Here is a 26901-nt window from a genome sequence, read left to right on the forward strand (position 1 = left end):
CTCTTCCCCTTGGAACCACATTTTCCAATTCCTCTGTGCCATAATAAACACGGGAGTAAAGTACCCTGAGCTGTGCCATGGCCCTTCCTCAGTTAACTCACCCACGCCGCAGCACCTCGGGGAGGATGATAACACTTAAAACGTTCAAACATTCAGCACAGGAAAAACATGCAAATGTACAAATTAGAGAGTTTTAATTATGGTTCCAGAAATACTTTTTTTTTTTTTTTTTTTTGTGTCATTCTGTTAGGAGTTTCTCCTTACGTTTTGCAAAAGGATTCCCATACCAAAAAAAAAAAATAATAAAAATCTCACAAGCTGTTTATCATCCTCTTGAACTACAAAACGCTTTCCACAGGCAGACTGCACCCAAATCCCGTCTCCAGCTGCTGAGGGTGGTGCATACCATTTCCAGAACATGGGAATTCTGCATCTTACAGCAGCCAAGCTGAGCGCTTGCTGAAGGCCAGCTCTTCCACCAGCATCCATGGCAACCTCTGCATCTCAACGCAACAGTCGAAACAGAACGTCAGTGGTCTGTCAACGGTTTTCAACAGCAAGGTCAGCAAAACCACAGCAGAGTCAAAATAAAGGAAGACTAAACGCTGCCAAATTTTTGACTATGTTCATTTTTGACATAACATCCCAAAGGAGTCCAAACTCAGCACCCAGCTGTCTAACATTGCTAGAGCCCTCATTAAAGACTGTTCGTATTATATATATACATATACACACACACACACATCCATGCATATAGAGCCTCCTAAAGCAGTAAGGGTAATCTAACACTCAGAATTTCCAGATTTTATTTTATTTTACAGTTATATGTCTTCTCACTTATAATACTACCTACATCTATATGGCAGATTATCCAAACAGCCACATTTACTAGGAGAAAAGTACATCACTTTGGATGTAGTTTGAGTGAACCTACTATGCCTTCCAGTAGTATAAAAAAAAGGAGAGGGGGGACATTTTTTTCTTTACAATATACAGCAGCTGTCAACAACACGTCTTCACAAATGTTTTGGCTGAAGAACAATACGAGCTACAGCCCAACATAAATTTCCACTGAAACCAGTAAAGTTTGTGGCATTAAAGGATGCTGAACCACACTGCAACGTGCACCAAAATGCCTAGCGGTGAGCTTTCCCCACCTCCCAGTACACACAACCTCTCCCAGTCAAATACAGCTCGTCTGTACATACACACAGATGATCATACAAGTTAAAACTGGGGTGGGGGTGTGTGCCAGCTTCCTTTCCATTAACGCTGGGAACGTGCAGGCACGCTCCTTCCAACAGTGACGCTCAAGTTAGACAGATTCCTACCAGCATCTGAAAGGCAAAATGACTTTTAAGTCATTCTCCTTTTTGTTGTAAGGCAATTTATAGAAGATCAAACCTCTTCAAATCCACTCCCTGATATCTACATTAAACAGGTTCAACAGTTTTGGGGGTTTAGTTTTGGGGTTTTTGTTGTTTGGTTTTTTTTTTTTTTTTTAGATCAGATCCTGATCCTGTGACATGTTAAATGCTGGCAAAACACTGACTGCCCTGAGGTGGTCCTCCCCTGCAGCCAGCCTGGCTCTGCAGGCGCAGGTTTCTGCATGCACTGGTGTCAGCGGATTGCCGATGTAACACCAGTTACACACACACACGTGACTATCCCTCTTTCACAGGGTACAAGGTCAGGACAGATCTACAAGTTGCAGGTTAAACTAGCCAGCAAATCTCAGAGAGTTACAAATGGGCTTTTATTTCACAATCTGGAGAGACTTTTCTAAGAATATGGAAGCTGAAAAGTGGTGTTTAATAGCATTGTGGTTGGCAAAGTTTCAGACTTCTGTTACGAACTGGATCTTCCCCATCTTTTCTTAAAGAGCTCAAAAAAGTACTTCCAATGTAGTTTTGCATACACTAGTGGAGAAAAGAATTCTGTGGACGAGTAGCACAAGACAGACAGAAAAGATGCTAGGAAACACAGAGAGTACAGAAAACGTGTACATTTTCTGAAAGTTCTTTCATTGCCTTGAGCTCTAGATCTCAAAAATTAGATGTACAATTTACATGTACAGTTCTCCCCACCCAGCAAAGCTTTTTAATAGCCCAGACCAAATAATACTGCACTAACTTAAATGGTCCCAAATGGTTTCATTGCCCTGTACCGTAAAAGGTTCAGCCAAAAATCTCCCTCCAAATTGGTTTATTTAGAAGATCTTGGCAAAACCTAGCAATTGAATACTTCAGAAAAAGAGCGCTGCACATTTTGGAAGTCACTCCCTGCTGAGCTTGTACTACCTTTCTCACACACCCCCGGTCAGAGATGCGCTGGCAGCTGCCGAGGAGCCGTGTCACCAGCCTCGGGCATCCCAAACCTTTGCCTGGGCGACCAGCGTGGCCACGTGCTGTTGTTTTACTCATAGCAGCTGCGTTGGCTACGATGTTCTGGAGCAGGAGTACGCCATGGTATCACTCGGGAAGAGGGAAAGCAAAGGTCACAGTGGGGAAAGAAAGGGACAGAAACACATTAGGGGGGGAAAAAAAAAAAAAAAGATGGAGATGCAAAGAGCAAGCAGCAGTGAAGTCGGGGCAGGACAAGTGTGCTGCACATGAGGGTGCTGTATTGGAGCATGAGGCACCTTAAATAGGTGGAATTCGAGACGCATTAGCCAAACGTATTCGTAAAATCCCCATTTTCCTACTCCTCCACAAGAAAATGGGAAACCATGGTACATCAGAGAAACCGTGAAGTAAAAACCAATCATGAGCTGCTGGCTTTGGCTACACTTACACAGCAAATAAAAATGCAATTAAAGCCTAAGCTATACTTCCACTATAATCTACTTAGTAAAGATCCCTACAGACAGACTTGAACACTGACTAAAACCGTGAGTACCCACCCAGCCTCAGACTCGGAGTCACCCAAAATTCAGGGCAGAAGGACCCCATCTAGTCCAGCCTCCTGCCCAAGGGTCTCCATCACTTCACAGTAAAAACCCCACGGCCACATTTTCGCTACCGCCAAATGCACATGCAAGCTAAATGAGAGCTCACAAGGGTTCAGCGACGTGTCCTGCGGTCACACCTCTGGCTGCCGTGAGACACAGCCGCGGTGCCCCACGCACAGGGACACATGCAGCAGCTGCCTTCATGCTCTGCAGCGCTTTCCCACCACACCAAAAGGCGGCTCCCAAGGCAGGACCACACAACCTGGATATCCATTACCTCCGCCTTTCCCTGCAGGACCTTGAATACCCCAAGACGAGATGCCAGCATCATTACCCCACCCCACCCCCCTTCTTAAAACAGCAGGGAAGAGAAGACCTTTTTCACTTCATCTTGTTGTTTAATGTCAATGATGTTAAACAGTTAACATCACTGTTTAACACTGCAAGAATGTCATGCCAAATACATTTTACCAAGAGGACTCTGTGCCCAAACGTGTTGATCGGCCAGTGCTGCAAGAGATCTTTTGGAGTTTGTGAACTTCTTTACAGCAAACACGTACCTTACCCAGTCACCGCAACTAACAGACCTGGGAAAGAGAGGAGGAATCTCATACTATTTCAACCTCCATTTTCACTAACATACAGCCGCTCTATTTGAACTAAAAAAAATAATCAGCAAAATACCTCTCACTCTGTTTACAAGAAGGGAGAGTTTATGTACCCCCTGAAAAATCCCGGGCTGCACGTCTCTGGATCAATGACTAGCTTTACTCCGGTCTCTGCTGTGGAAAAGCTAAATCCCAGCCAAAGGCTCAGGGCCCATCTCCAACATATTTGCAGGGGCCCTGTAAGGAAAATCCTTCCGTGAGGCCCCTGAATGACACTGTGGCGAAGCTCTTGCGCCAGCTCCCCATCACTTGTCCTCCTGCACCTCCGTGCCCACAGAAAAGCCCACGGGCGCAACTACTTTTGCAGTCTCACTGCCACAAAGGTGGATCGCCTCTGCAGGGAATAAGCTTCATAAATGCAAAAAAGGTCACCAAAAAAAAAAAGGGGGGGGTGGGGGGGGGGGGAGCATAAGATTCAACAATGCTTTGCTAAACTCAACACCCTGTGGCCTAATTCCCACTCCTGCATGCTCTGTGGCTGAAGTTGGCAGATTCCTTCATGCTCGGAGGCAACGTCTATTCCCAGCCAGGTGTCCAACCAAGACACAAGAGTTGGGCGTGTTTAATCCACACCTAACATAATAAACCCTCCCAAACCCAAGGGCTGGTTCATCAGATACACACGCATGTACATACACAAGCAGAGACTAAAACCCCCACTCTGGCATTTCCAGAGCCAAAGCTGCCCGCTGGGTCAGATCCAAACCCCTGCCCGTGAGCTGGTGATGCCTACCGTAGCTTATCTCCAGGAATCAGAAATACCTTCTGCTCTCTCCTTCCCCCACATCTAGTGTCTGACACTTTTTGATGTCTCTTTCTCAAAGACTGATTAGGCATATTAACATCTTCCGCTGGTATGCTTTACGTTGATGTACAAGGCACCCCCAGCCCTGGGGATACAAACACAAACCCAACCCTTTGCCGTCGCCAGAGCTGCTGAAGTACACGCTGCCTGAAACCCGAACACATGCGCAGAGGAGAAAGGAGAAGCAGATACAACATAGAGCAAGTGAACCTTAGCAGAAGAGGTGGTCTTTTAATAAACAAAAACCACCGAACAGCAACAAAAACTATGAAGCAAATGAAGTGTCACGCTGAGAAACAGTGAGTCACACTCCTGTACAAAGGCACATTTCTTTGCTTTTGCATGACAACATTGGAAGTGTATCTTTTTCCTTTTTGCCAGCCAGAGGCATAAAACCACTCGCAGACAGACCTAAGGTCTTTCAAATGTAAACATCCACCACAACAAAAATAATCACTTCTCAAATAGGAACACTTCAGAAAGTTCCGGTTACACTTCAGAGTAAATCCAAGGCTTTAAATGGAATAACAACTTGTGTAACCATTTAAATACCAACCCGCTAACCTGGTCTACCACATTAACATGGACAGTCACAGATTCTAAGATGTTTCATCTTTTCAAGTAGTACAAATACAATGAAAATTCCCTATTGAGGTTCTCCATCTATTTTCATTTATATCTTAACCTCAATTCCTACAAATATTCAACTCCATCTAACATATACCTATCACACTGGGAATCTTCCCCAGGAAACACCGATTACCAAACACATAGCATCCTCAAATGTTCCCTATAAATTTCATATAAAGGACAAGAAAGTCGTCCTGCTGAAGAACAGTTTCAGAATTATGTGACATACGTTTCTGGCAACAGTCTGGTGGCTTCGTGCTCCTTGCTTATGTGTTCACGTGTAAAACACACACAAGTACTTCTCTCCTTTTCACACTACTTGCATGAACTGGTTGATCAAACTTCATCACGGTCTTTAAAAGTTAAAAGCACTAGTGTTTCTGTATTCTGCTTACAAAACACGAGGTGGGTATTTTGTGCTGCCGCATAAAGTAAACAGTGAGTGCTTGGCATTACACAAGGATTTCAAGTGCCAGAAGCATATAAATTTCTCCTATATACCCGGCTGCCACACTGTTTGCAGTCGCCTTGTCACTGCATATGAGCTGACTGTATCATTTAAAGTCAAGGGGGCAAAACCATACAGAAAATACTAAATTTACCAGGGCAGCACTTTGTTCATTACTGGGTACAGGTAAGAAAGCCTAGTCTCCAGGTTAACACCACCTTTATTCCACATTCCTGATTTAGAACAGTGTTCAGGGTTTCCTTATCAAAACAATCAATGCATGTTCACACAGGGGGTTTCGGACTTTTCCCTTTTCTAAACAAAGGTAAGGTAATCCATCACGTTTCTTTCAACCGCTTTCACTTCATATAGTATTCATTAAAGTAAATCACAGAATAACCACTTTCAGTTGTTCACCTTCAGAACAAAGCTGGTGCAACCGTTCAGCCAGCACAACGATGCCACTGGCTGGTATCAGAAGATGCAGACGGAACTTGCAGAATTTCAGCTCCCTACCTTTACCGTGCGTTCGCTAACCTCTTTGTAGCTACAAGCTGGTTTTCACTTGCAGCAAAATAAACATACATAAAACCAGGGAGAACCTGAGACAACCCCAAGAAGGTCACTTCAGAAGACAGAGAAGGTAAAATATATCATTTCTAAAAGGTATTTTTAGTGCTCCCTCTTCACATAAAACTCACACAACTATATAAATATATATATAAGCAGCACACAGTATTTTAGGGCTGTAACTGGTGGCAGATCAGTAACAGATTCACCGAGATGGATAGAAAAGGCTGCCAGAGCAATGGTGAGAAATTGCCAGTCCACAGGCTTAATAAGCTTCAGTGTCGCAGCTGGAAAGGAAAAGCTGGATTTTAGAAATGCCAAGAAGAATCAGCAAATTGGATTTCAAGAAAGTCTGAAGCACAGTGATGAAAGAGGAACTGTGTCAGGCACCCAGGGTGCCAGGGAGATGGCACAGCAGATGGGAGTAGGAAGAAATTACAACCTGACAAGGAAGAGTTCCTGTGAATTACATTGCCCTTTACAGAGCTATTGCTCTTAACCTGGCCAAAAGGCTAAGACAGTCACCATGGTGGTTTGCATTTCCCCCACCTCCAATACCGATGAAACTGAATTAATCACTGAGTCTTTAATGAGTATTTTTGCAAAAAGTCAACAGAAGAACCCCGATGAAAATCCCTACAGACGCGCACACAGTAGTTCTGTCACTGGTGCTTGCTCACCTCGTTTACTACAAAGACAATGCAAAGACAACATTAAGCCCGGAGACTGACTTCATCCTCCACCTATTTTATCCCCTTCCATCACGCTGTGTAACCACCCCGCGCCGACAGTTCAATAATGCATCCACAGGGGAGCTGCAAGGAAGGACAACAGCTGTCCATCACTGCTGACCCAGAATAGCAGTGAATCAGCCTTCACCACAAAGCTCTGATTTGCTTTGGAAATGCAGCCTGGCTTGAGTATAACGAGTTCTTCTTTGTAAGAAACCAAACGCCCTAACACTGAAAAATAAAACACACAGCGCATTTTTAGCCTTTCCTTCAAGTATCTGGGTAACACTCTTCACTTTTACAGCCCACTGATCCCTCTGAGGCAGCAGACACAACACACCATGGGACCCAGCACGTACAGGGGAGCTAAGAGCTTGGGTCTGCGGGACCACAGAGGGAGGGATCAGGCTGTAGGCACTTCCCCAGCTTCCAGCCCTCCCAATAAAACCCCACTGCTTGTCCTGAATACTCTTGCCCCACACTAAGAAAGGGACTCGAGCACTTTCCCGACAACAAAGAACGGACCTCCGAATCTGCAGCTTGGAAGAACAGACTCGGCTCCCTGCTGCTTCAGCCATACCATTACCAGTACTCACTATATGCATTTAAATCTCTTTACTGGTTGCTCCAGACTTAGCTGCAAGAACACGCTCCCAAAGTACACCACGGCAACCAGCACCCATGGCACTGTCTCACCTGATGGAACAAGCACACAGGCCACACGTCTCTCACTCCTGCCAGCATTTTCCCCTGATGCAGTATCACATAGACAATACTGATCCACATTACTAGAGCTTGATCACTGAAATTCACCCTTATTTTGAGACACCTTGCTGCTCTGCTCTGCCATATCAACCAGTAACACCTTACAATCACGGGTACCAGCTCAAGCGCAGGCAGTTCGACACTGGGAGACACTGCTTCTTGAAGCAGGAAAAAGCCAGGGGGAAGCTGAGGCTGAAATAAATTAAAACCAGCAACATGGGACAGTTCTGAAGACCTCTTCAGCTCTGAGGAATTCCTGCATTTCTAAGGACACAAGCATTGCCGGTCTTTTTCCTCAGTTTTCCTGAATGAACTACATTACTGTCAGTAAAACATCCACAGTGACTCTGCAAACATCTGTAAAACCACAAAACAAATCCTTCATATTTACATATTCAGAGGCACGGCCAGAGGCACAGTTGGAGGAACCCAACGAACTGAATCCACGTACTACTTCCCAGAAACTGCTCAGCCTAACAAGTCCATGCAGCAAGATACCGTAGGTGTCTTCTAAACAGAGATGACAGCCTCCCCCTGCACATCCTCTACACGGTCCTCACCCGCTGCTTCTCCACAGTAAAAAATGCTCCCATTTGTGCACCCATCACAGGGGTGGCACAGGTGTCAACAGGAGCTAGGGGAGTACTGCACAAAACTACTCTACAGGTGTGGTTCTCCACATCCAGAAACCTCAGTCTCACCATTGGGTCTTCCCAGAGTTGTGGGACTGTATTAACAGTCACTGTAATATCACCCTAAAATTAGCCACCTACGTTACGTTTTGTGTTAGAACAAACCGCATGGACTCCATCTGTTTATCCTCTTCAAGTCATCCATCAAGGAGGACGCTGTATCCTGCCCTGTATCTTCACGGACGAGATGGTTCAACACGTGGTACCACAAGACTGGCAGTGACAACCAAAGCAGTCGCTGCCACTGGGAAGGGGCTGCTCCTGTCCCTCCATCCCACGCTCCCAGCTGCACACTCCTACTACCTCCCTCGCACCAGCTCCGGCACTTTTCTTGATATCTCGGTGAGCTGCTTCAATACATGAAATGGATCAGGAGCTAACACAGTGGAAGGGGAGAGAGAGAGCAAACGCTTTCCTGCCAGTCCAGCCAACCACCTGTCCCTTCGCTGAACTCGGTGCTAGAGCTGGGGCCAACTACAGCCGAGCTGAGAGGAGGAAGGCGGGCGAGAGGAGACGCCATCCCTTTTAGCAGCAAAGACCCGTCAGATCAGCCGAGTGCCTGACTAAAGGATCCCTTGGTCAGCCACCACTGAACAATGTAACAGGTGATGTTCAAACACGACACTGCAGGGGGGGTTGGAGGGGAAGGCAAAAAGGGGGCACGTGGACAGCAATGAAACACTTGAGTATTTCTTCCCCAGTACCCAGAAACACCTAGAAAAGACAGTCTGCCAAAAGAAACTGTGCCAGTCCCAAGAGATGCTATAGACACTTCCAAAAAAAAAGGTCCACCAAGCACAGACTGAGATGCTATGATGCTTACACACTCCTAGTATGTTAAGAACATCATTCATCAGCAAAAATAACCCCCAGAGCTACACCGCCACCGAATGGCAACAGAATGTCAAATAAAACACATCGGCACACTAAAAGTTTGCAGATGGACATCAGGCATCATGGGTCAGCCTTGGAGTAGAAAGAAAAGAGCCAAGAAACAGACTGCAAATACTTTCAAGCTGTAGCACAGCTGGTATCTATCCTCGCTTTAACAAAACACACCACCATGCAGTATTTCATAGCCATAAGCACCAGGATTTTGTGACTTGCACATTCCAGCTGGAACCCTAATGGTTGGTGCTTTATGCAATCTACTGAAGTCTCATTAGAAGGCAAGAGGCACGCTAACAAGCTCCACAATACAAGAGCATGATTTCACCACACTGCCACTGAAAACGGCTACGGAGCCCAGCTCCTGCTTTGCCCTTTCCTAGTACCTTTAGTATCTTTCTCCTTTGAATCACCCAAGCAGTGTGGTTTCAAGCTCTAAAAGTCAAACATGAGTGATACGTTCATACAGGATCACTCAACCAGAAGTGTACCATGACAGTTTGTGCAAGACGACCTCCACCCAGCTCTGTAGACATCATCTCATTTATATTCTCTGACGATCATATCAGGCTCCAGTCAAAATCTGGCCCTACCCTGAACAAACAAAAAACTACATGGGAATGATCCTGAAATGCCACCAGCACTCCAGAGAGTCACCCTCTAAATATTTTTACTGAAAAGTCAGGAGGCAGCAGACGAGGCAGACGGGAACTAAGTTTACCCATACACTGCCACAAAACACACTACTGAAAATGACAAACGATGAGAGAGTTGCATCTTACACAGATACTAACAGAAGTAAAGGCTATTAATTCTCCATCAGAACCAAAACTCATCTCATTACCAACTTTTAGGCTTCAAAAGTCACGCCATAAACATTTCAAATACCATCTCATATAGATATGCAATTCACAAATTTCACACAAGTACGTACTTTTTTCAGTAACAGTGACTTGAACATTCTCAGGATAACCCTTACTTCAAAACTGGATTGCATTAAGGTTATGCAGTCCATTTTGGTTTTACCAGATAATTACACTAAACATGCTGCCACCAACAGTCAAGAAGCCTAATTGTTTCTAGGGTCATTAACCAGTTTAGTACAATCAATCACCTCTCAAGTAGTTTGAAGCAACAGACGGTCAGCGATGCCAGTGCAACGCTCTCAAGAGCACTAAAAAACATAATAATAAAAAAATAAATCAGTCTCCTCTTGTTCACATCAGAAGTTACGGATGGATTAATGGATTTAGTTCAAACTGCTTGAACAAATGAGGAAATATCAGAAAAATACTTTTCTGGGAAATAAAAAGGAAGAAAAGATAAAAAAATATTAAGTTTGGGGAAAAACTCTTGAAGAAACTCATTACATGTTTCACTTCTGTGTGCTGGCAACTGTAAGTATACAGAAACCACTGAATAATTATTTTTTAAAACTACTTACCATATATGTAATCAAAGGCAGCTGGGAAAAACTTACAGAAACAAAGCGTCACTGAAAAAATTATTTTAAATTCTGGTTGAGACGCTACTTAATTGAAGGGCAATTAAACAGAATTCTGCCCCAAAAACTGCAGTGGAACAGGTTCCCTTTCTTTCAGAAAATATGACAGGTGTATGTATTCTGTGGAAACTGAACACGAGAAGAGGACATTTTTCTGGGTTTATCTTCAAGCATCTTTTGAACCCCATGACTGTTAATTCAAATGCTGAAACCAGTGCTACATCTCTTTTTGCCTATTCAATGGTCTGTGCACTTGGCACTTCTCTTGCTTTTATTACACAATATAGAACCTGAACCTGCCTGTATGACAGCAGATTCATCTGAACTTTTAAAACTCTTCAGTAATATACATCAAACACTTTTTTTTAAAAAAAAAAAGAGGGGGGAGGTGGAGAAAAACCCAAACCCACAGGTTTTAATAACTGCAATTTAGGCTCTTCATCTAGTATGTCAGAAGATACCGTATCTTAAAAAAGTTACTAACACAGTACACCAGAAGTAAAATGCTTACAAATATACCTCCACCACTGGATAAACTTTTTCTTAGAACCAACTGCACACATTTCAAATATTTACTGGCCAAATAAAACCCACCAGCAGCCACTTGGTCTCATTTTCACGATGAGCGATTCAGGAATACGCGGCTTAATCTTATCAAGACGACAAACACCCCAGTCTTCATTTTGACTTCACTAACTGTCATACATGCAGCACTGCAGTTTTTACCAAAAGTTTTAATCTAACCACTAAGGGGGTCATAAAGACAGCTTTTGCAAGAATCTGCATTTATGTGACTATCCCCTAATTTCACCGTGTGGCGTCAAACTACTGTATGTTATCTGTATTTGCCTTACTCATTCAGCTATGGCTGTGCAATGGCTAAGCAGGAATTGGACTATTTTTTCTGTAAACAAGAATACGTAAGTACCTGTAACACTCCTGATTTCTAAAGCCTGTGAGGACATTTAAGAGCTAAACCCTGCCCTCGAGTGTACCTGTGGATGGCGGTGCCCTGGGAACCCTCCACATCCATCGACAGCCCCCTTACTCCATCTTCTGAGCGTACGTACCCCCTACTCGGTCATGCACCTTCAGGGTGGGTTAGAGGACAAGCAGACGTGACGACAGATGAGAGAGCATCCTCCCCTGAACAGCACCTGCCCTCAGCCTGCCCAGCCAACAGGTGGTCTGTCCCTCGTTTTGTTAATTTACCTTGCAGGGCCATGCAGAAAACAGTATGATGGTGTTTCTATGACAAAATAAGCAAAAGACACAAAAGGAAGCATATTCTCAACGGTTTTGCATGGGGGCTCTCTTGCTACCTCGTTCCCTAAAACCAGCTACATCTGAGAGCTGGGAGGCATTTCTGTGTTGCCAAGCATTAGTATTTGGCAAACCAATTAAGGTCTGTGCAACAGATCAAAAGTAATGCAAAAAGATTCTGTTTTCAGAAGGATGTGGGTAGAAGCGATATATTCAAATGTTTAGGGCCAGGTTTAAAAAAAAAACACAGCAACAAACAAAAACCCAAGTCAATTCTCACCTGGTGCTAAGATTTGAAACAGGATGGATGCCCTGTCAACAGCTCCAGCCACGTCCGTGGGACACTGACATGGGAGAGGATACCTTCTGAGTCCCGAATAACTTACACATGCGCAAAAAACTAAGCAGCAGGTCCTGAACCTTCATACCAAAACACTTTTGGACATGTGCTCAAATTTTTCTTTGAGAATCACAGCTAAGTTTTCGTCCATTCGCGTGAACAGCCACCAGATTTCTATCTTGACTAAGCTGGTATGCTTTAGAAGTCTGCATGTGCTTCAATACAGTCTTTTAAAAACATTGACAGCATAACCATTTGCATATTGTGTATGATACAAGGAAAAATCATAACATTAACAACCACTCCTGAAAGGAACTTTTCTAAGAAGAAATTTTCCTGGACAGCCATTACCCTGTTTTACATTTTCTTCAGGTATTTTTTGGAAGAGCAGCCAGGCACTGAGCAGGAAAGTATTTCAGACATCCACAGGGCTGACCAAAGCTCACGCTGCTGAATCCTGAGTGACAGGCTGGAGCCTTGTCACCTCATTAACGAGGGGACGAGAATGGCTTGGGATTCCTTGGACACCTTGGTTTACGCTCACCAAGAAATAAAGCCGCTTGAGAAATTATGGAAATACATAAATGCCAACCATTCCTCGGGGAGGGAAACTGTGAAGGGAACCAGCTGTGCTATTCGACATTTTCTGAAGTGTACGGATCAGCGTTCCCTTTCCATTCCCCTTGCTCTTCCCCCTCGCCAGCACTGTAGCCTCTTGGAGGCAAACACCTCCGGAGAGTTTATAAAAGCTTTTCCAAAAAATCTGTGTTCTTTCTACGTTTTCCAAGACATAAATCGGAAGTTGTCGATCAACAACAACAACAACCACCACCTAGACGTGTTTTTTTGTTTTGCTTTAAACAACAACACTCTAAGAAAGCGCCTTCTGTTCCTTGTTTGTCTGAAATACACCTCTTCAAGGGAAAAAACTCCACAGAAATCCCCAGGGCTTGTCCAAAAGGGCACTTCACTGAAGTCCCTGTACAACACACATCAGATGTGGCAATGCTGACCACGTAAGACTTATCGTCCTGGTTTTCAGCTGCGTGAATCATACGATTCCAATCCTCCAGCACACGAGACCTCAACTTGTTCCCAGTTTCACTAACGACACAATTATGAATAAACCAAGGTGAACGGGGTGAGTGTAAAAAAGTCCAAACTCTCGGGGCCGTGACATAAAGCAGACCACACACTTCGAACGAGCCATCCCTCAGGACAAGAGGCAGGGGGGGACAACGGGGTGGATGACAAAAGGACATGAATCACGGAAACTTGTTTACAGTATTACTTTGATCTGAAACATAAGAAGATAGTAATTTGCCTGCTAAAATAAGAACTTCCTTTAAAAGTAAAAATGAGGATGTGCTAATCAAATGTTATTTAGTATAATTAATTCATAAGAATAGCAGCTACCACAAGAATCTCTCTGAATTGTTCTTTCCTTAGGTTTCTAAATCAAATTTTCTGCAGCCATTTTATTTCTTTTCTCAAAAGCATCTTACAAAACCTTTTACTGAAGTCAGAAAAACACCATGAGTTATCTGGAGGTGTGTATTTTCTTTGTTAATTTCTTTTTTAAAGTGTCCTCATGTTGTCCAAGATTTATTGCCATCTGCCATGCCAACGGGACCTGCCAGGCATACCACAAGATTTCACAGGGACTGCCACAGAGCAGCATTCACCCGGTCAGAGTTCAGCATCGTGCGGATTTGTATCAAATGACGCATTTACAACAAAGATGCTAAGGATGGGAACCACGTAATGCCATAGCAACTTGCCTCACCGATGCTTCCAATACTGATTTCTCTACTTCTCAGAACTAGAGTTCTTCCCGGAAAAATAAAAAAAATAAAAAAAAAAAAAGGAGAAAAAAAAACAACCAACCAGCACAATAACAAAACCAAAGAGCTGTCGGATAACGAGAGCAGGAGAGCAGGGAACAAGGGAGCAGCGCAGGCGTGGTGGCTGTCCTGTGCCACCTCCAGCTGTCCCACACCTACAAACTGCTCTTTTTAAACATCGGGATTTTCTGCAGATGCCCGGAGAGCGCCAAGCTGACGGGCACCGGAGGAGCTCCCCAGCAGCTGACTTTTGGCAGCAGAGGGCAGAAGCCACGTCAGTCATTTATAACTCAGGTTTTCCTTTACCTGTGGCTACGATTCACTCCAGAGGAAAAAGGGCAGGAAAATAGTGGGGCTCCAGACAGGTAAGTGCCAAAGGAAAGGGGAAAGATAGTACTGAAGAGGCAGAGAAGAAAAAGTAGAGACAAAATGGAGAGCCAGAAAGAAATGACAGCAAAAATAAAGCTGTAGCGCAAAACAGAGAAACTTGAAAGGGAAAGAGTAAGACAGTACCACCAACACCAGAAAGATCTGCAAACAAAATTCACTACTAGGAAAGCAGCACAAGAAGTCAATTCAACAACTTCTAGCATCGATCAGGCTTAAGAGGAAGAGAAAACGCACGTTACATGGACTCAAGAACATAAAACTGGTACCAGTTTTCCCAGCAGAATAATAAAAAAAATGGGAGGGGTGGAGGGGCTGGGGGTGTGATTCTGGGGGAGCCTGCGATGAAAAAGACAACAGTGGTGAATACCATCGCCACTCAGGGCAGCGTGGCCCAGCCAGGTGAGCACGGAACAACACGCACCCCTACCGGCAATTTTCACCACCCACAGCAGAGTGCTGAATGAGGCAAGACCCCGACCGCCGTGGGAGTGCCTGGAGACCCAGCTTCAGCCTTGTAACGTCATCGACCGGACATCATCTCCCTTGGCAGCAAATTGCCAGCATATTTTCAAGGCTACTTCTAGGGGTGAGATGACGTGTCTGATAGACTAACGAAACTTATTTCTCGTCAGAATTCCCACATTTCCCAAATACAAAAGGCTAGATCAATCAGAATATGTTACTGCATGCTTTCCAGCACAGACTTGACCCTGCGCACCAAGCAACGGGTACGTGTGAAAAACGAACCGCTTACCTATATGGTAAATTAAAGCTTTGCTTTAGGCATCAACATTTGAAAAGCCCACATGCAATAATTTACTGCGTTGTATTGGCAATAAACACATTAATACGCGCACAGCGTCAACTACCCTTCCCTTTAAACCAGTACCTAAGAAAGAGAGAAATGCAAACGTGCAGGGCCAAGTCTGAGAGCTTCCTATAGCTTTTCCGCAGAATGCTAGCTGGCCTAATAAAGAATTATTATAATAATCCTTTATTATATTACTTGTTATATTTACATTAAATAACAAAGTATACTGTGCCACACGTATCTCCAGCCCATTGTACATACACTACTTCTACCACAGAGTCACAAAATAGAACAGCGTCAGACTGAAGCCCAACTTGGCAACACTGTTATTTGGGAACAGTCTGTCACAGTATTTCTTTGGAATTGTTGGAAACACTTTTTTGCAAATGGTGAATGTCCAAAGCAGAAAGTCATAAGTAATATTAAGAACATTTGGTCTGTCTCCTCGCTTCCTTCTCTTTGTCCTCTGCCTTCAGTCCCATCTGTGCACCTATCACTCCGAGGACAGGTGCAAAACTGACTAAGAATCACAGTAAGACATTTCACCTGCTCTTCATGCCAAGTGCCTGCAGGCAGACCACTGCCCGGACAAGGCGCACACGCTGTACATAAACAAATTTTCTCAAACCAGGAATCTGTGTTGAGATGATCTATCTGACACACAGCAGCACAGCCACTCCTTGTACCTGTTTGGAAGGAAACAGCTCGCAGGCATTTCAAAAACCTGCCGCTACCTCGGCAAAACCTCCATACTGAGGTTTTTATACTTACAAAATATTCTGAGGTTTGCAAAAAAGGCATTTTGTTCTTGGGACAAAGAACAGCCTGCGTTTGAACCAGCAGCTTGCCTTGGGCTCCCTGCGAGGCTGCCTGCCGGAGAGCGGGCACCGGGCACCGCGGCCGAGCTCGGCTCACGGATGCTCAGGCTGCACCAGCCACCCAACCCACCGGCTGTGCTCCCAGCTCAGGGGGCTCTTCCCCGCTCAGATCAGGCATCAGGGGGCAACCGCTTCTGCTGGAATCCACAGGTTTTGTCTCGTCTGTATTTTATCCGCCCTTAGTCAAGTTACAAAGAAAAGTATTACACCATGCGATGTTTCAAGCCAAACAGGTGTTTTGACAGTACTTTGTTACCAACTCTGCTTCTCAAACAGATTTACACCTCTGTTCCAAAGAGTACTTGTACACTAAGAGTACTCTCTTCATCAGTACTTATCCCCACTGGGTAAAACCCATTTTCTTTCTACCTTTCTGCAACACATTTACCACTGCCCTGTCAAGCAGTCAAGTGCCATTACACCCACGTGAGAGCTGTGCAAACAGCTTCAGGCACCTCGAAGCACCTAAGCAAACCCTGGCGCGTCTGACAAGCTCTTGTACCGCTGCAGGTTGAACGCGGAGACGCCAACCGCCGCTCGCCCCGGGCCACCGTGCCGGTACCGGTGCGGTCGGCTGCCCCCGGCCGCAACAGCCGCGGGCAGACGGACAAGGCGGTGTTCAAACATACACCCGCCTGTTTAGGTACCAGCGTCCGCATGTGTACGTGCGCGGAGCTCCCCGCCGCTGCTCCAGCAGGGCGGGACGGCGGCCGGGGGGAGCCCCGCGGCCCCGGGACACTCACTGTGCGGGTCGCTCTTCTCCCGGACGCCGTCCACCCTGCCGTCGGGGTTGATGCGCAGGAAGAAGCCGCCGTTCTTGCAGTAGAGCCGCTTGGGGTCCTTGAAGTGCCCGGGGGGGAAGGCGCCGCTGCCCCCGTCGTCGGGCAGCGCCGGCAGCGTGGTGATGCTCCCCGCCGCCGCCATGCGCCGGGCCCCGGCGGCGGCGCCCCGCCGCCCCGGGCCCCCGCCGCCCCCCGCCGCCAGCCCCGGGCGGCCTCGCCCCCTGCCGCGGCCGTCCAGCCTCGCCTCGCCGCCGCCCGCCCCGAGCCCTGCCCGGCCCCGCTGCCCTGCGCGGCCCCGCTGCCCTGCGCGGCCGAGGGTCCGGTCCCGTCCCGTCCGCGGGAGCTGCGCAACGGCGCTGCCGGCCGGCGGGCGGAGGGCGGGCAGCGAGAGCCGCGCACGCCGGGACGGGCTCCCCCCGGCACCGGGCTGCGGCCGCCCCGCCCCCGCCCGCCCCCGCTCCGCGCCGGGGGCCGCTCCCTGCCGCCGCGGCCGCCGGGGGGGCGGCTCTGGCTTCCCGCCGCGGCCCGGGCGGCGGAGCGGGGCCGGCGGGCAGCGGGGGCGGCCGAGCGCCGTGCAGCGCGGGGCGGCAGCGGGCCCCGGCCCCAGGGCCGGGCCGGGGCAGCCCGGACGGCGGGGTCCGTTCGCCGGAGCGCCTGAGCTCCCGCCGCCGGGCGTTCCGGCAGCGCTGGCGGCGCGGGGCGAGCTGCCGGCTTCAGGCTCGCACGTCTCCTCTGGCCTCACCAGTAAAGTAACTGCGGAGTTACTTTAAACCGGAGGAAGTTGGGGGCCTCGGTGTCCCATTGAATTGTTTAAATCGCAACGGAATGAAACGGGTGATGACCTGTTAAAATCCACGTGGCAGCCACTTAACTTCTGCCCGTTTACCGGCGAGAAGCCGGCTCTGCTCCCGGCGAACGGATCAGCTGGTATCTACAAAAGGCAATGCCTGAAAATTCTGGCACCGGCCTTCTAACAACACTACTAGTATTTCCAAAACAAATGCATACGTGGTTGATAAAGCGCACTGACCGATCAAATAGACCCTGTGCGTGAGGCCGACTACAGAACAGGATGGAGGGGATTGTGTCCAAATCCACGCTTTGTGCCCCAGATCGCCCCTCTAGCAGCAGGCTGTGCATGCCTGTACCTCCCATTCTCCGGCTCGAAAGGCAGCACAAGCAGCCCTGGACAATCCCAACTGGGACAGCGAACGCTGGTCTTTCCATTTCACAGAGACAAGGGTACAGCAACCTGCACGAAGAAGTAAATGCCGAAGCAAGACACACTGTCCAGCACGTGCAATTTGTAATACTGGTTTTGGTAGCACCCACGTAAAGGAATTTTGTTGCCGATCAACTTCCCTTCCCAACTCTGACCCCTCACAACCCATAAACCGTAATTCTGTACCAGAATTGGTGACAATTACGCTGCTTCCCACACCCTCGCTCCAGAGGTTTAAGCATGATGAATGGAGCAGGCAGAGCCCGGCACGGCCTGGCCCAGGGCAGGCGCAGGTTCACCCCCGTGCCAGCCAGCCACCCCCCCATAGCACCCTGGGCACGGCCAAGCCTCACGCACCTGCCACCATTCTCCATGCATGGGGACTTCAGCCCCACCGCTCATGAGCATCCCCTCCTTCACCTCACATTTTCCAGCTTCCTGCTGCTCGTCCACTTATAACGCTTTCTGCTCTTTCTCCTGGAAATCCCACTGTTCTCATTGTACCTGAGAGTTTTGGACAGTCACAGCCAATGGCAAAAACCTTCCCCATCTTCTCTTGCTCTTCTGCAACAGGAGCTGTGTTCAGGGCTTTTCCTGTCCTTGCACTAGAAAGTCTTCCAAAGTCCTTCCCTCTTTCTTGGAAGGTAGATGAAGGAATGACGAAGGTAGATTCAGGTAGATAAAGGCAAGGGATGAAATCATCGTTCTTAAACCTGTAAGAAGTTGTGGGGTTTTTAGAAAAACAAAACCCGAAAAATCCCCAAAACTCCCCAAAATTTTCTAAAGACTAAACATCCGTAGTTTCCCTCAACCATTTCTACCTCTGCCTTCCCCTGCACACACAGCAGGCCTTTCATGGCTCTTGCATATCAAACCCTGAGCACTGCCCTGGGAAATCATGTTTCAGCATCTCACAGGTCAGCCCTCCGTCTTCGGGGGTGTACCCCAGGAGCACCCCACACAAGCACAGCCTTGGCTGGCTGGAAGCCCTGTCACCAAGCTGCCTGCGGCTTAAACCCTTATTTCTTAGGACAGGACCTATCAAGGAGTCTTCTTAGGAGTCTCCTAGGCCCTGGCCCCTATGATGAGGCCCAACTCAGTGGTGGCAGGGTGAGTAAGGTTATCAGTTCAAATTCCTTAGCAAATGATACTCGTAAAAAAATTCAATTTAAATTAGCTACCAGTAAAACTGTGGGGCTTGAGAGCTCCTTAGACACTTGTCATGGGGGCTTGTGTCCCTGGGGCCTAGAAATAAAAGACAACAGAGCTAAAATGGAAGGTCACATTCCCTAACGTATCTGCCCTCATCTCAAGATCTGCCAACTTTATTTTTTTAAAACATATTTTCCTTCTCTTCTTCAAATGGAAAACATACCAATTTTATTTTCTCCATTCTACTTTCTTCTGCACGCCAACCTTTTAATAGGGTCATTAATATTCCCCTTGACATCGACTAAAGCAATTTTGGCAGTAGCGTTTTCCTTTCTTGTAGCCTTTACCATGTTACCTCTACCACCACCCTTCCTGAACTCAGACCTTGCACACAATTATACCCATACAGCTACTTCCCCTCCACCCAAACCAGTAACTATCCCTGCTTCCAACCCCCTTCATAGCCTTCTCTTGGCCTGCGTAAAACACGCTCCATGGTAAAATGCCTTAAACTCTGCATTCCTTCTACTTAAAAAATGAATCTCAGAGACCTATTCTCTAACCTGTTCCATTTATCTAAATTACCTACATTTTTGTGCTCGTCTTGCATTGTTTTGTAACCGGCTACATGTTTTTAATAGAATCACAGAATCATAGATTATATATTTTATATATATATATATATATATAGAGAGAGAGAGAGAGAGAGAGAGAGTAATCTCAAGTTGGAAAGGGACTCATGGGGATCACTGAGTCCAACTCCCTGCTCCTTGAAGGAACAGTTTACCTCTTAGGGAGAAAAATGTGCTTTATCCAGTGTTGCTCTCATATTAAGGGGTAATGCTGAACACAAGGCAATTCATAAACAAGGCGAAACACTCCATTACGATGGTAGATAACTGTGGACCATCTGTATATCCAAACATCGCCTTTATTCAATATATAATGCTTAAATTTCTAGAGACTCTCAGTAGCGTTGTTCTCAGAACACCTGGGCAGGGGGTGGACCACCAAAAACCACAACCAAACCTAAATTACATTGTTAGGCTGGTTACAGAAAAAATGTAAAAAACGCCAAGAGTACTTTTTGTGATATTTCAAATGAGGACAACAAACTCCATCAGCTCTATCAGTTTTTAATTTTTACTCCAAAGCACAAGAATCCAGCCTACAACTTTCCCAGACTTTCCAGCAGTTACTACTACAAATCCTGCCATGTGCCATGTGAAATTAAGAAAATTTCAATCACTTTCCATGAAAGCTGCTTTTAGAGGTGTTTCAGCCATATGACCTCAACAGTTTGCTAGAACTATGTCTCCACAGGGTGTTTGGTCACACAGGTATCATGAAGATGGTGTTTGAAAAGTGCGATACATTAATCTGCAGAACACCTGATTTACTATCAAATTAAAACTAAACAAAAAACCCCAAAAAACTCACTTCTGAGGGCTTTTTTTTTTGTTTAATATGTTTGTTTTTTGTTTAATAACTACAGGAAAAGCCAAGACACACAGGCACACCTCAGCTCGTCCATCTGCCCACCATTAAGACCTACCGGTAAGAGGTTTGTATCGATACAGCAGCATCTCCTGCTGCCGTTGGAAATGTAACAACAGCCCCAGGCTTCCAGTCCATCACAGCACTTCTTGATTCCCTGGGTTTCTTGGCTGCCAAATCCTTCTCTCTTTGGTGTATATTCAAGTAACGATTAGCCAAAAAGAGATGGATAAGCTGCGTCTCTTTTGACGTTTTTCCTGTGTTGTCTCGCGCTCAGCTAGCAGTGGAAAAAACATTCCTCTCGCTCCACCAGCACGTATTGATGCTGAATGCCTCCCACCAGAATTCTCAGACGTTCGCTTGTCACAAAGGCAACATCCTCCGCAGAGTTCAACACTCGGGGCCAAATCTTCCATAAGCATCTTTGGCTCCAGCCTTAGGCGAGCCCACAGGCTGGCCCCCGGTTTACAGGAACACAGGAGCTGCCAGACAGCCGGTAACACCCCACCGAGGGAGCGCCAGGTCTCTGCCGGAGCAGGGAACGGCTTCCATCTCAGCTGGCCTTGCACAGTGCCTCCGTTAGGGTAAGCCTCATGCTCTCCCCCAAGCACCAGTAGGTATCACTTCTACCACACGCTCTCTCCTGAATCTCAAGCATGCGGTGATAAGCCTTCTATACAGGCAAGATTTAGCCCCGCTCCTCTGACGGTGGGCTGCCGTTTTTCTAATGCAGTCTTCCCTGGTTAATCCTTAGCGTTAAGGCAGGCTATTTTGTCCTCCAAATAGCCCTGAGGGAAGAGGGGCTTGCAAAGTGAGAGGAAGGTAATTTTGTGAAGAACACAGTTGTACTAGGATCGGAAAGGGGAAAGCGCATTCTCTCTCTCTCTCCCTCTGTCTTCTCACTTTCTGGATATTGGAATTCTCTGCTCCAGGTGTCTCCTCCAGCTTAGAAAAATAAATCACAAAATTTGCACGATGTAGATGACTTGAAGAAATTCACCTCAGTGCTTCTTCCAAGTGCAAGAGAACCTTGATGTAAGAGAAGAGCTTTTGTGCAGGCAGGCATCTGGATAGATGAAGTACGGCAAGTGTCTTAATCTTTTAGTGAACTATTTCTGTTTGAGATAACACACTTCTGGGAAAAAATTACTGCATAACTTTAAATATATTTCTTTCCTTCAAACTCTGAGCATGAATTTAAAAATTCAGTAGTAATTTATTCCCTGGAATTCTTAGGTTTTTCACCATCAACAGCTGGTATTTATATTCTGGGTCAATATTCATATGCTCACTCAGGAGCTTAAACGTGTGCTTCAGCTGCTTTGTACAATGAGCATACGGACACAAATCCATCTAGAACAGGCAGACTTTTTCTTCTATATATTAGTTACTATAGAAAGCGGTCTCATTTTTTGCTTACCTTCTTTTGTAAATGCAGCTTATGAGGAAAAACTTACGTATTTTAAGTATATATGCATATTATTAAGTGCCTGAGAAAGTCTTCCTGTAGGGACACTTCTTTAAAAAAAAAATCTGTAACAGAAGTTAAGCTTTCCATTTACCTTTCTGATGACTTTTTGACACTTCATCAAGGCTTCTTTTTTTTTTTTTTTTTTTTACCAAAAGCTTATTTCTTCCCTCTTCATCTTTTTTTCCGGTACAAACAGTAGAAAGAAATCGCATCAACAATAGAAAAAAATCTTCTCCGTATTATAAACCTCTTATAGTCTCCATTCAGTTCAGGAGAGTATTTTATTCCTGTAAAGCACCAGTGGACACTTGTTTATGCCTTTCTAAAGTAAAATTTTCTGAATATATGCTTAATCTGAGTATGACCACAGACGGCCAAAACTTTTGTTTGGGGTTGTCTTTACAAATGGTTGATGTTGGAAACATAGCAGCCCAGGATGGCTGAAGATAAGAGAACTAACAATCCAGTGAGGTTTAAACTGGAAGCAAATCAAATTTGGTATGGTCCAAAATGATTGCATTTGGAAAAAGAACTGAAATGTCTAGAAGCAGGGACAGCTGTTGCAGATATAAGAGATACAGTAGTGACCTCAGCTTATGAGAAACAAGAAACAGTGTTCTAAGTACAAATAGTTACGGAGGTTAGAGTTCAGAATTAGCAAAATCACCACTCTTCCTTCTGTCTAATGTACATAAAAAACCATATATACACACTCCCTCACTGTATATACATTATATAGAATAATACATATAAATCAGCAAAATAACTTAAGGCTAAGAAAATAAACAATGTCAATACAAAGATTGGTAATATTTATGAGAGAAAAAGACAATTTATAAAAATACTCCGAAATCAAACATCATGAACTCAAAGAACTTGACTTAATACTGGATTTCAAAGAAATCCAAATTTATTGAGAGATTCCTTAGTGGGAACAATCATAAAACCACATCTCTTTCTCACAGCGTTGCATTATAACCATAAGATAATGATTTAGGTATTTATCCCTCCTGATCCCATGCCACTGAAAGCTGAAAAGGTCAGTGGTCCAGCTGTCCTTCCTACCTCCACGACAACATGGGCTACGCATCCAGGCAGTGTAAAGATCTTTACGTGAAGTCAGTCAGTAGTCCTGTCAGTTGTCCCAAAGTAACTCATCCCCTACTTATGACTCAAGACATCTTTCAGTTGCATTATATCACTACAGGGTAAAGCAGTTGCTCTTGCATTAGAAATGCTTGGACACAGGTTAAGAGATTATAGGGACATATCTTTTTCCCTGTAACGGGGGCGGGGGGGCGGGGAGGGGGAATATATCAGTGCTTGTGAGGCAAAGAGAAAAATGCAGCCAGTGTCTGCCTGTGTTGCTGTTGTCATTTTAAGAAACCCATTAACCCATCTGAACATGTAAACATTTAAGATGTGGATCTTCACATAAACACAGAATAGTTGAGGTTGGAAGATGTCTCTGGACATCATCTGGTCCATCCACCCTCGCTGCTCAAGCAGGGCCACCTAGAGCCCGTTGCAACAATCCTAACAGTTTTAACTCTAAATATTTCCACATCAACTACAAACCACTGCGGGTCAAAATTGTTTCTCTCACTGTGTTACGCTGCCTAGCAAGTGATGAGGAAAGAGGGGATCTGTTGCAGATGCTTCTTTATCCTCTTTTAAATTAGGTTTTTGTCTTTTAAGGGTCTTAAGATTCATAACTTCCATATGGGGTAATTCTGGAGAAAGCTAAATTATTCACAGGACTGCAGTTGGAAATTGAAATATAGGTGGAGTTGAGGAAAATACTCTTTCCGTTTACTGGCATGTTACAGTACAAGGCCAAACTAACTTCATGGAGGAATGCAGCAAAGACAATTACCGAGGAATAGGAGTTACCACATCATACAGCTTTCATCATTTCACATTTAAGGGCAAGGAGAGATGAGATCAGCGAGACACTACAAACTGAAAAAAAAAAAAAAAAAAAAAAAAGGTTATTTTACTATACCATGAATTTAGTTTATACCAGTTCCTCAACCAAAATCTTGCTTTGCATTGCTTCTGTAGAATATATTAGCTGGTAGGTAGAAAATAGCAAGAATAAAAAAACAAAACCAAAACCCTCTCTCTTGGTAACAATCTGTACTGATAGTATTCCAGAAGGCATGTCACAACAGCTCTCCCATTTGTTTTCTCTTTGTTTCAGGACGGTTTCCATGGATGCCCAAACCTAGGCCCCACTGAAGGGCTCCCCAGAGCATAACACCATGTAGCAGCAGGTCACAGACCCAGCATCACATGCAGAACACAAACATAATTCCAGTAGCACAGTCAACACATTAAACCTCTTGCAAATGGAGTTTACTGTTCAGGGTATCAGCACACTAGTATTTGAAAAAGGAGAGACAGGCCCTGGAACGTTATTAGAAGTGCAAATAAATTATGCAGTCCCTGATGCTGTATTAGCTTTCAGTTCTAGGGGGGGAGAGCTATCCCCAACGAATTTGAGGCTGGGGTGGATGTAGTTACTGTTGCTCCACCACACCCCAATGCATCCATCCATGCAAGGACTGGCTTAGGTGAAACACATCCTGCATTTCTCCCCTATCTCAGCTACGAAATCATTCCTGCACGTCTTTACATTTACCATTACTGCAGACGAACCTACACCTCCTAGAATATCTGCAGTTACAAGTACTGTAAGCACAACTTAAGCCAACTGGTTCTTGTGAAATCTTGTTTGTTTCTTGGAGAGACGCTTAGCGCATTTCTTCACGGTAGTTTAAAAAACTGTAATCTGCATGCCAAAATAGAATTTGTTATCTGCCAAAAAATGCCTTTCCCAACACTGTCCAGGCTATTATCTCAAACCTGACCTGCAATAATTAACTTCCAAGCATCTGGGAGGTTAAATTGCTCAGTGATCTGTCTTGTGCTATGCGAAAGCAATACTCATTACACGCAATTAGTCATTACACAATACTTAGTACATATAAATAGAACGACTATTTAGTTTACATTCATTTTTCCCCCTTCAGGAAAAATTAGAGAATGAAAGCCTGCATAAACCACTTTGTTACACTCTCATTTGCACGTGATGCAAATTTTGTGAGAACGCGCCCAGCTTTGAAAAAACCTGAAAAGCTAAAAGGCTTTGTATGCTCCTATGTAGTCCTTATCCCACTGATAATAAATTGATGTGCAAACAGCTTTTGCTTTTCTGCAACTAATCAAATATCTATAAAAAGGTATCACTGTTTAGAGGCACGACAGCAAGACAATCTGGGTAGTGGGAGAAGGACCTGGTCACACTTTATTGGTCGCATGTTCATTTCCTCTGTAGAAGCTGCATTACCTGGTCCAAGAACCGCCAGCAAATGCCAAGGAGGAAGTTTGCTCCGACAGTAACATGTAAGGCTAGTAACCTCTAGTTACTAGCTAGTAAGTAAGTAAGTAAGTAAGTAAGGCTAGTGACCTCTGCCTTGTTTAGCTGCAGCTATGAATTCCAGCCATGTCGTACTTCAGATGGCGTTTGGAAAAACTTCTCTACAGACCCCCGCTAACATTACAACAACATGCAAGAAAAGCTAGCTGTACCTTGAGGAGAACGCCAAAGGTGCAAACTCCAAGCGACAGAGGCTCAAAGGTGAAAAGCGAATTACAGGTGCCATCGCCAGTCTGAATGTCTGCCCTGAAGCCTTAGTGGTCTTGGTCTGTCAATGTTAACCCGCCCAAATCTACAACTACCCAGATTCTCTACTGATACCCCCAGGGGGCTATCAGCTGATAATGGAGATAAAGCTGGACCCCCAAGCTTTGCCACAGGCCACTACTCTGTGACATTAACAGTAAAGGGTTGTCCTCCCGTGACACTGAGCAGCTTAGTAGGGGTTATCAGCAGATTTCACAGTCTTCTGACAGCAGGCAAAGGGAAGGCTGTGTCATCCTCCCCAGACCCAGGAATGAAAACCAGGAGGACACTGAAATAGGCACAGACTCATCTTCCTTTCTCTGGTCCACCCCACCCTCCACCCCCAGCCTGTCTCCTCATCCCTTGTCCCCACCCTGTTCCTTTCCCTTCCTCTGCTCTCAGGCACAGGTTTCTAGCTTGTTTCTAAATCTTTCCTCAGCATTTCATGCCAAGCCCTGTCCTCCGGACCACTCTTCCTTTGTACCTCACTATGGCTCCTAGCCATGTGCTCCATCGTTGGGCTTCCTTTGCCCATTTTGTCTTAATCCCTGCCTCCTTTCTCAAAGTTCAAAGCCCACGTTCTTGTTCCCCAGCCAATCCTCATAAACCTGTAGCTTAGTTTTTCCATAGACCTTTTCATTTGCCTTTCGCTCCTCACAGTAGCTCCCAGTTCCCCATTTCACGCTCCTGGCAGGGCAAGTAGTCTCCAGTCCCCTCAGGTTGCCCATCACTGTCGTGCCGGCCCACCTGCCTACGTACGACAGGTAAGGTTGGACAATGCCCAGCCAGCTCTGCTAGCAGTCCTGCTCCTCAGGGCCCCCATCTGCACTTACTCAAAGCACCCCAGGGGACCCCACCCCACCCCACACTGTCACATCGCTTCAGGCCTGCTGTCCCCAGGACGCGAAGAAG

At 45.7% G+C, this 26901-nt stretch overlaps 1 protein-coding gene across 2 annotated transcripts in view; it reads right to left on the minus strand.

Moving 5' to 3' along the window:
* FGF2 (fibroblast growth factor 2) overlaps window positions 1-23037 on the minus strand; it is a 35482-nt gene extending 12445 nt beyond the window's left edge. Inside the window, exons 1-2 of one of the 2 annotated variants that reach the window (XM_056325826.1) lie at window positions 20889-23037; window positions 18686-18894 (exon numbers count right to left, since the gene is read on the minus strand). In XM_056325826.1, the coding sequence (XP_056181801.1) occupies window positions 18686-18894; window positions 20889-20968 (289 nt within the window). In that variant the 5' untranslated portion in view covers window positions 20969-23037. Of the gene's footprint in view, window positions 1-16920; window positions 17197-18685; window positions 18895-20888 lie in introns of those variants that run through there. The other variant, XM_056325834.1, reaches the window with a different exon arrangement.
* Window positions 23038-26901: the final 3864 nt, after the last annotated feature.

Source organism: Falco biarmicus, chromosome 1, assembly GCF_023638135.1.
Source record: "Falco biarmicus isolate bFalBia1 chromosome 1, bFalBia1.pri, whole genome shotgun sequence".
NCBI lineage: Eukaryota > Metazoa > Chordata > Aves > Falconiformes > Falconidae > Falco > Falco biarmicus.